We start from the raw sequence: 12,512 nt of genomic DNA on the forward strand, positions 1-12,512 counted from the left end.
CTAACATCACCAGCGAAAGTGGAAGTCATCAGTGATGCCTTGCTAAGATTTAGTAAGACGCTTTTTTCGGTCAATCACACCTGAGCTTTCCACAGCAAGGCAAATCACACAAATTTAGAATGGAAAATTATTTATCCGCAGTGAAAACAAATTTGAATCTACGAAACATTGAAAAAGTTTATTTAAATTCTAGCCTCGAAGACGCAGCTTCAAGTGGCTAAAGTGCCGTAAAATAGGCTTTCGTTGAAGGCTTGGTGAACCTTTTCTCTAAGCTTTCCCCCCAACCGATGTTAGAATCTGATTCTCACGGCCAAGGTGCCACGTTTCCACGTTTCTATGCTGCCTGTGCTTCTAATAGCAAGCGGTGCAGAGTCGTTCGTTGGGAGCACGCGTCGGTCCCCAGTTTGATGTATCTGTAATTCCAGACGTGTTTTGCTTGTGTGTAGCAGCTTCCACTGGACCAGCGTTGCGGAGCCGCCTCAATGAATGTGCCCGCCCGCAGACGAATTCGGCAGCCGCCCCCCAACCTGACGCAGATCCGCATCACGTGCCTGGTGCTGGGCAGTGGCAAATAGCCGGCGCAACAAACTCGTCTGAAATAAACAGCTAAATGGTCATGTCCAGCAACACGGCGCATGCTTGATTTTGAAGTAAAGGTAGAAAAACTGCTACATTTGTACTGAAATCCCAGTCAAGCGCACCGCATGAGCGCGAAATTGTTTGCATTGTTTAAAACATCATCGCGCGTTATCCACCGATGTCTTTTTACGTGGCTTCGCCACATTTGTATTGCTCGGCAGCCACGCGGATATGAAAAGCTACAGTAAGATTGCTAATGGAGGGGTCTGTGCCTTCGAGTGCCGCTGTGTAAATACGCCACTGTCAGCAACGTGAAACTCGGAAGATTTCCTAATTCGATGTGTGCGATTTTGGTGCCCCGGCACCAGCAGCCGGCACTAAATCAGCACCGGCTGTACCGGGGCAATGCCTGGGCCAGAAATTCCAGCACCTCGCCGGTGCCAACAAATGTAGGCCTACGTTAAATTCAGAACAGCCTGGTTCCAACGTCAGTACCAGCGAAACTCTGTCGGCTCCAGGTGAGCAGACGTGCTAGTACTAGCAGAATGGTGCCCGCACAGCCCCCTCCCCCGTGACAGGTTTTAAGCGAACCTTCCACTATTGTTCCCAGCACTCTCCCAGCCCATCGCTGATGGCAGTAGCGCGGTTTTCAAGACAATGCCTCCGGTTGGGCCGATTACCAGAGCGGTCTATCCCGTTCGTCACGTGGTCATCATCCACTACGGGCGAGTGTGGACACGTGACGCGTGACGCCATCGGCGTGGTCTCGGTACGGTATAAACGAAGGGATGGCCACTCCATCTGCCGGCGGGTCCACACAGCATACTGCATGATAGCACGGGCGCATCTTCGTGAGTAGGCCAGGTCGCTAATGATTGACAAGAATAGCTGCGAACAGGAGTTTTCTGAATGGTGCCCACTCACACGGTGAATAGCTCCACCACGAGCCCTTGTATCACAGATCAACGGATCGATATGACGCGAAGTTGCGGCACGAATAACACTATTTGGCATACACTTGATCAGCCAATAGAAAAGAGGGCGAAGTGCTCATGAATAACGAACGATAAAACGTGCGAACAGTAAGTGTTCGCATGCATTTCGTACCACGTCAGTGCCGATACCATGCTCGACAAAACGCATGAATGTCCGCAGGCAATCAGCCATTAAGTGTTCCAATACGAAATTTAAGGAATTTCTGGTGCTTTCACACCTTCTTTCGAGTTTTCGGCGAGCTTTGAACTTTGTGGGCACGAAATGAGGGATGTCATCCGAACGTTGTAGGGAAGGACAATCCTGCGTCAAGAGACGTGAAGATGCACCAACAGGCGCATGTAAAACACACTCAAATACCTACTGGCCGGTATGGATATCTAGCAAATGAAAAGCTGACAGCCTCAAGTGGCCGGTCCTTCAGAGCTCGGCCGTTCCTCACCACACTGGTCACACAGTAACTATGCGTATGTCTATGTCTGACGGGCAGGCGTGAGACGAACGATCCGAAGCTCGACTGCTCCCCGCAGCAGCACTCGGCGGTGGTCTCAGCGCCGGCGTACACCCCCTCGAGCTTCGGTCGAGCACGGAGCTGCCAGTAAGTCGTCGCGACTTGGGCACGCGCGGTGTTCCTCCGGGAGCTCACTCAACACTGATCGCGCGCTGCAGCTGTCGGGGCCCTACCGAGCGGGATACGCGGTCGGCCTAGCGCACGCCGGGCGGTATTGTTCAAGATCCCGCATCTCCATCAGTGACAAGGTGAGTGAAACATTCGTAAGCAACGTGCCCCAGCAACGACTCGGAGGCCTCCGCATTAACGCCAGGGTCACCGTCTGTCAGTGCCGACGGCCGGCCCGACCGAGCGCTTCTCACCGACCGGGTGGTCTGGGTCGCCGCGGCGCTGACGTGGACGGCCGCTGCCGCGACTCCTCTGCCGCGACTCAGGCGTGAAACATCACCGGATGATATGACGTCATTGGCATTCGACTAGACATCAGGCGCAACAGGACATGCTCCATCTTTACCTTTCGTCCTTTCGTACATGTTTATTGCGAGTACTGGCGTGCTGATTAAAGGCTCCGCCGATCACCTGAGTGTGTCACATCACCGGTCATGAGTTTCTACGGGCTATTTTGGGCCGACCGATGGCCAGAAGGCAATCATATCTACCAACAGTATGACGTCACTGGTATTTCACCGAGTGTGTGACGTTATTGGTCATTAATTTTTACGGGCCTTTTGGGTCGACTCAAGGTCATAAAGCATCAGCTGTTGATATGACGTCGCTAGTATTCTACTGAACCTCACACGAAATGGGCTATGTTCCATCTTTACCTTTCGTACCTATCTACTGCAAGCATTCGCGTGCTTAATGAGAGCTCTGCCGAAGGATCTGAGAGTGTGACCTTACTGGTCATGCATTGATACGGGTTCCCGTGGGCTACCAACACATCTTCGAGAATATTTAGTACGTATCCTTGCTAAGAGAGGCAACGGTGTTAAGTTCCAATTAGTACTAAAAGTAGCAGATTTTTAGTACACATAGATACTAAACAGAACAACCCGGTAACCCAAGGCTGACCAGAGGAAATGAGGCTGTGTAGAGGTGGACGTTGTGAATGTCTTTTCTTTCGATGGGAGTAGAAACCTTCTAGTAGCCTCCGGATCGACCAGGAGATCCCGCTCCGTGTCGCCAGAATGATAGCCAGAAGACACTTCGCGATGGAACGGCATGGCGCCTCAGCGCTTCGCCGGATATGGTAATGCGCCCCTGATATTCTACTCAAGAGGCCCCTTACCCGGAACAAATAAGGAGTCTCTTTATTGTTGAATAGAGTCGAGTCTCATTTTTGTTGAAAAGGATGGGTCGAAATAAGCTTAAAAACGAGTAAGTTCATGCCATGTTTGCCTGAGAACGTTAATTTTTTCAGAATGTACTAGTGAAGCAAATAACATCAAAAGGCTTGAGCATACCCGCCCGCAACCTCGAGAGCAAGGACGAGGATGGTCTTGGTTGCAGGTTCCGTAGAACCAAAAGGTTTCGGCCACTGCAATTGCTACAAGATGGCGAGCGCCTTGTTAATCTGTCTTCTGGATAGATTAATACATGCAAAATAAATAAAAATACTTGGATATATATATATATATATATATATATACTTACAAAAACACGAAAAATAGAGATCCTACCTTTACTCTTCCAGTTGAGTCTCCAGATTCCAGCCCCACTTCACGGTGCTTTAAGGGCCAATCCGTTCTTTTCATCAGTAAAAAATTGCACACGTGAAATACGCGCTCAGACTGCCTTCTTAATGTAAGATCTGATGTCATGAAGCGTTCAAGAATACTTTTTCATAGCGTCGTCATTTTCGTCCACCCGTTGGCCACAGCTTAGTATCAGTTGCTAAGCCGACGCTGCGCAGCCTATGGAGACTGCAACGCCTGGGTTCGAGGTTTGTGTTTTCCAGAATTTAGAGTGCACATGTTCAAAATTACGTCACAAAACTTATCTTGATAGCCAATTGCAGTGTTTAAAGGTAATCCTTTCAGAGACGTTATCATTTTCGTCCACCGGTGGGCCACGGCTAAAAGTTATATACTGGGCTAACGCTCCGCAGATCACGGAGACTGCAACGCCTGGTGCCGAGGTTCTTGTTAAGATTTGCGAGCGAGCATGTTAAAAAAGCATGTTACATAAATTGCATCACTAATAGATTATAAATGAATGGTGAATATTTCCAGACAAAACATGGCTTGGCCATGTTAATACACATCGTTGACCACTCGATCTGCAATCAAATTTTCATCTTCATATTTTGATCAAACACGTTGATCTACAATCTACCTTTGCGATGTCCTCAATGTCTATAGAACCCAGATGAAAATTCTGACAAGACTTCTGAATTATATCGGCTTAGAAAGAGTCAACTAAGCCATTGTAAATTAAGAGCCCCGGTGATTGATTCCATGCAGTCATTCAACGCCTGATTTGTGCAGTTTATTGACCTCAAAATACAAACAGAATTGGGCTCACGGTAGCTCCTGGTTTCTGCTCTGGTTGTAAGGTAAAAACAACGATCAAACGAAGGAAACCGTGTCCCTTGTTAACCAGCAAGCTATATCCGGGGATTTTTGGGAGGGGAGATCATCATAAGACGGGCTTTTGCCAACCCTGTGTTCCCCCTTGGCAAGGTTCTGGCTACGCCCCTGCCTACACACAAAAGCAGACCAAGTTCCGTACGTTGCATGATGGACAATGAAGTGTCCGTTGGGCCAATCCATACCTAAGGCAGACAGCTTCCCGGAGGCTATTTTTCTGTGATGATGGGGTATAAGGGAAGATAATTCGGAAAAAATACTGTTGCAGGTGTCCAACACATGTTTCACACGCCATCTAGTAGTAACGCTGATCCAAAAGTATGCAACAGAGTAGCCACACGATCAGCTCGCAGTCAGTCATGCGGGAGACATCCGGGCCAGGGCAGTGACCACCGTTGGCGGACAGGAGCAGGGCCCAGATAAGGAACATATGACAGAGGGGCCTTATTATGTGGCTTGGTTCTTAAAAGCACTGTGAGCCATCGATCCACTTTCAAAATTCTCACCAGCCTATGTCCAGGCCGTATTGTGGCATTTACACTGTAGAGGCAGATGCCTCTTCAATGATCCAAAATGTCTACCCTCTCATTCAATTTTGCTTCCCCAGGAGGGATAATATTAAAACAAACGAATAATATTGGGAAACTGGATAGCCTTATTTGCCAAATGACAGATGAGTCGAATAGGCAAGATTGTGCACCAGTGAGATTGTGCACCAGAAACAGCTCTAGATGCATATCTAGCATAGCAGCCATAACATCTGGATAAAGAGCGATAATAAACTCCATCCCTACCCCCCTCCCGCTGGCCATCGGGCTCCCTTTCCACAAAAACTTCCTGAAGTGCACCCTGAGCTTGGCCCCCCACCTTTTGAAACGTTCCTTCGCCTTTGAGGCATGAGCTAGTTCCATGAACCAAAACGCGCGAGCGTCATCGGCGTGTCGCATGTGCGATCATGATCTTAAATGGCATATAACTGGAGGAAAAGATAAGTCCAGACATAGCATAGATAATAAAGTCTAGCAGGATGAGAATTCAGATACTTTCACTACACGCAAATTTACATATACACCTCCCAGCCGCAGAACGCCCCCCAGTGTCCGAATCATATTGTCCAGGGTACAGAATGTCCAAAGATACAGAATGTCCGAAGTACAGAATGTCGAAGGTATAGATTGTCCAAAGTTCATAAAGTCCAAGGTACACAATGTCCAAGATGAGAAATAACTGTCAAAATGGCGCAAAGTGGAAAGGGACCGTTTCATAATGACCAGTGTACAGAATATCCAAGGTACAGAATGTCAAAAGTACAGAAGGTCCAATGTGCGTATTGTCCAAGGTACAGAATGTCCAAAGAACAAAGCTTGCAAACTAGTTCCTACAGCGGCCGCCAGGGTATGAATGATCGCCCTTATTGGCAGGCAGCGTTGCCCCGCCCAGCGCCGGCCGCGCGCATACAGTCGACACCATTACGAAGACCACGCGCGGGAGGCCGGCCGGCCGGATAACTAGCTTAGTAACAGATCTATGCCCGCTCCACGGAGCCGGCCGGAGCAATGGAGCCGGCTGGAGGCGCCGAGTCGGGCATTAGTCGCTGATTGTCAAAGTTTAGCCCGGTAAGGTTTGCCTGCATTTTGGGCTGTTAAAAAACGTTGAAAGCAGGTGGAATATGAAATGGAATTAAAGCCGCGCTATGCCCGAAAATATAATTGTCGAAATCGACACCAGTGGTATGCAATTCTGGATGCCAATCTTGACTGCTCGATTGCCAGTATAAAGCAGACATAAGTTCGAGTTAATAAGTTTAAACAAGTTCAAATAACAAATAAGTTCGAGTTAATAATCGCTTCCGGCATTATATACCAGCATTGTGGTTACTATGGGATGGATTTTCAGCAGTAGCAAGCTAACATCAAAAATGTTTGGTGGCCAATAGTGAATATCGTTGAATGAGGGTGAGTGTTCTTCAAAACGGTTTCATAGAAACACCCAATATCCAGCACGTGCGGAAAGCTGATCGAAACACAGACGGTTAAATTTGAAGTAATAGATGACCAGTACTAAGAATTAGGTCAAGGTGTTCAAGACAATGACTATAGCGCCATTTCTAGATGTACTATACATGAAAAACGCTGCTCATGTGACGTCCCAAGACGATGCATGCTTACTTGCCCCGAACAAAGCTGACATTTGCGCGCAACAATTTAAATACATGAATACTTGTCTCTTGACATTAAAATGTCTTCTTTAAGCTGGCGTTTCTTGCGCAATGCTGCATCTATCAAACTACGCACGCGATGTGATTACTTCATTCGACATTAGGTATCCTTAACGTGTTTACCTGTCATGTTTTCCTCGCAACGATGTGTGCACCTTCTGTATACGTGCGCCACTAAGGTGTCCAATGAACTGGTCTGAAATCTTACGCTTCGATTATCCCACCTGAACTGTCCCTGCACTTAAGTTCCTGGAGATTTCATGTCTTACCCCATTATTTCATTTCATTTTCAATCCTTTGGCACATACATGGGGATTTTTTATCCCCAACGGAACACGAGGGTTTCCTCGAGCGGTCACCTAGAATGAAATTAGGATGAGGACTGCTGGTCATGCTACCCTACGGTCGTGCATATTGTTTGCGTGGGGTCCCGTGTTTACTATTATATATACATGTAGGATATATATATATATATATCTCTCTCTCTCTCTCTCTCTCTCTCTCTCTCCTCTCTCTCTCTCTCTCTCTCTCTCTCTCTCTCTCTCTCTCTCTCTCTCTTTCTCTCTCTCTCTCTCTCTCTCTCTCTCTCTCTCTCTCTCTCTCTCTCTCTCTCTCTCTCTCTCTCTCTCTCTCTCTCTCTCTCTCTCTCTCTCTCTATATCTATATACATATTAATATATATATATATATATATATATATATATATATATATATATATATACGCACAATTATGCTTAAAATAAATAGTTTAAGTGTTGGAACTCATGTTATGCTGCGCAGCCCTTAGAAAACGAGGGCTAAAAATAGCAAAAAAAGAAGATAAAAGCTAGTACTACTTTGGCTAACAAGCTTGGGATGTGATGTACATATCCCTTTTATCTTAAAAATTGATGGCAGAATTTGTTTGGAGAAGACCCCAAACTCTAGGGGGCACCACAATGTTGCGTGCTCCCCCCCCCCTCCCTTCACGACATACTGGACCCGCCCCTGTTTGCATTCACTCCGCCGTGCAATGTTGGGAGCAATCCGTAGTTCATATATGGTGTTTGCACCACGTTCGTGGTGTATTTTCTGGCATTTATGCTAAACCCGCTTGACATTTCAAAGTACGCGGAGACAGGCCGCATTTGTCTCCAAGACTTCTTCTACGCCACTTTTTAGCAGCGCATTTAGTGGGATTGTGACGCGGATGGCGGGGACGGTCTGCGGTTGAGAAGGCGGAATATCCCTCATTGCAAAGTCCTAGTGTGGCATCGCCGATTAAAAATGTCATCAGGTCAATATGATCTACCCCCGGAGGAAAGAAGGCTGATAGAAGAACGTCGTAATCACCGCATGAAATTGAAAGGCCAATGGCAGAAATTGGTATCGAACCCCCATGGTCGTCAAGGCGGTGGATATGTGGTGAGCGATACGGCATTGCACCATTTCATTGCGCGATATGAAGAATTCCTAGTGAGCATTATGTGTCATCTTTAATAAGTGATTATTGGTCGCCATGTAAAAGCATTCTGTAATTTTTTGGTAATGCAGTGTGACAAAAGTCAGAAAACATTTAGACTCAGCCCACCAGGTTTTGTCAGAATCTGTGTGGTTGCAAATCACCACATTCTAGATCAGCTGAACATGAAGTGAAATTAGTGGTGTGGTGTGAGAAAAGTCATTCTCCCCCTGGGAATTCTGGAAAAGTAGGTGCATCTAGTTTTGTGGCTCGAACGGGTGTGAAAGCATCTGCTTGCAGTGCAGCCTACCAATCATACTGGAATTCTAGCATTTATATGCCTGGTTGGATAATGGTCTTGAGATCAAGAGGTATTTGTAAGACAAACATATTACCATGTGATGATCATCCTACAGACAACTTGCAGCCTAACTAAAGCACTATGGTTACAAGAGCACTTTTTGTAGACCAGCTGCTGGCTGGGGCCTAGTGCATGTTCCCAGCCATGATTCTGAAGCTTCTCAAGCACCATGGTTATGCCGCGTTGACCAACCATGCAGGATCAAATCCTGTTTGAGCCACAAAATCACAGCTCTGCTCAGAATCTCAATGGAGTAATGTAGCTATTGCATGTATCAATTCATGCACATACACATTTACTCATGTCAGTGTTGAAAAGCCCTCATGGGTTGACAACTATTTTGAGTAATATTAAGCAAAATATATATTTTACAGCATGTTATTATTTTAGTGACACTTCCCTGAAATGACTTTGATATAGGCAAATTGATGGTTGAGGTTGCTGGAAACCAGAGACACCAGGTTTGAGATAGATTCTTGGTGTCGTCTGCTAGCTTTTTCAGGATGAGAGTCATGTCACCCCCTTAAGCATAAACAGCTGTGTGCATGAGAAAGCCCTTTGGACCACAAAACTACCTGTGAAAGGAATATTGCAGATGGGTATAGGAATGTGTTAAACCACAAATATTTTATTGAGTTTCAGCAAGTCCATGGGGTGAGTGTAGTATGTTTTAGGCAGGTGAATTTTAAAAGTAGCATGCATTAGATAGTAGACCCATAGTTGCATTGGAAAGCTTCACATATTGTTGAATGAAGAGCATAGATGCATTTGAATGAATTGCAATGGAACGAGAACTGTAAGATGTAGCAGTTTACATCAGGTCTGGTCTCTTGGCAGGTATATATATCCATGTTTGTATACATGACATGGGTGTGTGTTTAGAAGAGTAGCTAATTATTTCCATTCTGTCCCCGGACTGATTGTTCATGGGTGAGGTGTTGGTGTGGTAGATCATATGCATTTGAAGGCACATAATCAGAGCGATTGACCATTGGGTTCATGTTTACAAAGTGCTGTCCACAAATTCTAGCCTGATGTGTAGCCCTTTGAAACTGTCTTTACACTCTTCATAGAAAATTAAGGGTTTGTGGAAAACTAATTTGAAGTAATGTGCCTTGTAACAGCACTGTGACACATATGTAACTCATACTTACTGTTTGAGCTGATGGGGATAGGATAGGAAAGAGTAGATGGACTAGCCAGTAAAACAAAAGTTTGCTGATAATTTTGCTTCCATTTGAGCACAAAGGTGTCAACTTTGTTGTTAAACCTTGAGAAGCAGGAGCTTCACCTATATAGTGAGGTGCTATCTTTGGAGTGGACTGCTGGACTGCAGCCTACACTAAGAAGAGCGGGCCATGCTGTCTGGAGTGTGCTGCATCCACCAGGTGGCCTTTTGTGTTCCAGTTTGACCCGGCCATTCAGCGGTTCATGTCTATGCGCGTGACGCAGTATGATACGTTCCGGCCGACGCTGGGCAACTTCTTCCGCGGCGTCGGTATCACCGCCATCCCCATCCTGCTGTTCTGCCATCTGATGTGGTGGGATCGGGTGAGTCGGGCAGGCTGGCACCAGGCTCAGTCACGTTGACATAGAGCTTCATGCCCATGTTATGCTTGGTCCTGGCTTGTTGAGGCAAAGGAGCAAGCATGTCATAGGGTTTTGAAACTTTGGAAGTTGTGACGTGAAGATGGTTTGCTGACGTGAAAGTTGTGACGTGAAGATGGTTTGCTGACGTGAAAGTTGTGACGTGAAGATGGTTTGCTGACGTGAAAGTGGTGACGTGAAGATGGTTTGCTGACGTGAAAGACAGCATGCTGCTTCCGCGCTGTTTTGAACTGAGATAGTCATTTGCGAGAGCACTGCCTGCTGAGTGCAGTTTACAGCCATGCTTTTTTAAGACTTTAGTCCTTCGCGTTCCTTAGCTTGACACAGGCAAATGTGTGTAGCCTTTTCATGCTGCCTATTTAAATATTGCTCAGACCTGTGTGTCATGGAAACGTGACGCGAGTATCGCCACCTCATTGTTTGCTTTATGTACATGGTCACTTAGATATGGCCACTGAGACATTCATATTTGCAATGATTCAGCAACAATGTCCCTCCAATGGCAGAAGACGGACAGACTGAGCTACCCATTGCATGTCCCGGTCACGAATCGCGTTTCGTAATGAATAACAGGCATTTTGGCAACTACCTATCATGACAGACGTGAGACTGGTGATCGAATAACTTAAGAATGGCGTGTGACAAAAAATGTGAACTTAAGTTAAAAAACCTGTTATCATGAAATGTATGCAAGAATGCCGCTTGAGTTACTTACACTTTTCCACTTACAAGTACACCTTAAGTTACATGCGAGCTTTTCCCGCCATGTCTGATCGTTGCCTCAGTATCTTCATATGTGGAGCAGTCCTTTTAAGCTATATCTGGGAGCAGGTGATCATTTGCTTGTGGCACCATTACCAAGTGAACAGAGCTACATTGCCAGACCATTGCCTTGGTGTATGACGTCATTCATCATACCTTTATGCATAATGGTGATGCTTTATGCATAATGGATGAATTCTGGATGCCGAGAGCAGAATATTTGTCTGCTGCTCTGTCTGAGCCGTTGCACTCCCTCGCTTATGACTTCCGCTCTCCTGAGCGGGGGGTGTATTGTATTTGAGTTTACCCAGGACTAAAGGCCTGTTTATACACTGCTGGCTGCGCTCTAAGCTCGTCTTCTAAAGAAGTAAGCTTCTCATTTGGGACATTTTAAAACCTGCGACGGAATGAAACGTGCGATGTGTTCTCATAAGCCTCATTTTTTTTTTTCAGGAGCGGTTAGAGAAGAAATACAGCACGGGGCAGGTGGCCTACAAGGACCGGCTATGGAAGACGTATCGTTAATGGTTGGACAGTACTGGTCCCCGAGTGTGGGTGGAGCAGTTGTGAATAGTGTGAACACGTGCGACGCAGTAAAATAAACTAATAGACGCAACTACCTGCCAATCGCTAGCACCCGAAGAAGTATTGGTTCCTCGTGTGCTTCTGCGAGATACCTGATAACGAACAAGTTTTGAATCGCGGCGACAACATGCGGCTCCGATACACCGGCATGATGTCGTCAGTCGCCCTTTTTCAGCCATCCACCACATGTTACAGCTAGTCAAACGAAGGAAGCTTGGCGCATCGGTAAGGCACCTTGCACGTCGTGTGACGACCAAGGCGCCGACCGATGTCATAGGAGGCACAATGCAGATGATAACGTGGCGAGAAGAGCCCGTCCCCCCGTTGAAGTCGAACCCATGTGGGTATGACGTCAGTGATAATAGTCGGTTCGCTTCACGAACCTAGCAGACGGGGGTCCGCTTATGTTGGGAGTCGGTACATCAGTTTGCCACATAAGTGCTGGAATATCGGTCATGCGTGCGATTGACGTTGCCTGCAAATACAGGGATAACTATTTTGAGAACACATTGGATGCGGTCAAGTAGGGTATGGGTACAATTTTTGGGAGTTGTTGCTGAAAATTTCGTGGCAGTACAATCACTGGTTACAAAAAGAAAGCTGTCAAGGGTTGGGGTTCGGGCCGTCTAAGCTAATAACTTTGGTTAGGTGACGTATGGAGCGTGAGGCGCGTGATCTCGTCATGAGCAGCATATTCACCTACACCCGCGGTGTCATGGCGCCGAAATGCTCGGGTGGTTTTTATCAGCGAGCCATTCGAGGGCGGAATGAAATCGATTAACGGATTGGATAATCCGAACAAAAATCAGGGGTTTCAGCCCTATCGCTGTCAAGGTTCCATTATGGTTACAGAAGCGTAGTTTTAA

At 46.5% G+C, this 12,512-nt stretch overlaps 1 protein-coding gene across 1 annotated transcript; it reads left to right on the plus strand.

Annotated features, from left to right (window-relative positions):
- Nucleotides 1-8,088: 8,088 nt before the first annotated feature.
- On the plus strand, nucleotides 8,089-11,677 carry LOC119092312 (uncharacterized). Its single transcript, XM_037215312.1, has 3 exons — nucleotides 8,089-8,293; nucleotides 10,099-10,242; nucleotides 11,515-11,677. Exons 1-3 carry the CDS (start codon nucleotides 8,156-8,158, stop codon nucleotides 11,584-11,586), a joined length of 354 nt encoding a protein of 117 aa, XP_037071207.1. The 5' UTR covers nucleotides 8,089-8,155; the 3' UTR covers nucleotides 11,587-11,677.
- The last annotated feature ends 835 nt before the right edge of the window (nucleotides 11,678-12,512 follow it).

Source organism: Pollicipes pollicipes, unplaced genomic scaffold, assembly GCF_011947565.3.
Source record: "Pollicipes pollicipes isolate AB1234 unplaced genomic scaffold, Ppol_2.1 Scaffold_1246;HRSCAF=1457_pilon_pilon_pilon, whole genome shotgun sequence".
NCBI lineage: Eukaryota > Metazoa > Arthropoda > Thecostraca > Pollicipedomorpha > Pollicipedidae > Pollicipes > Pollicipes pollicipes.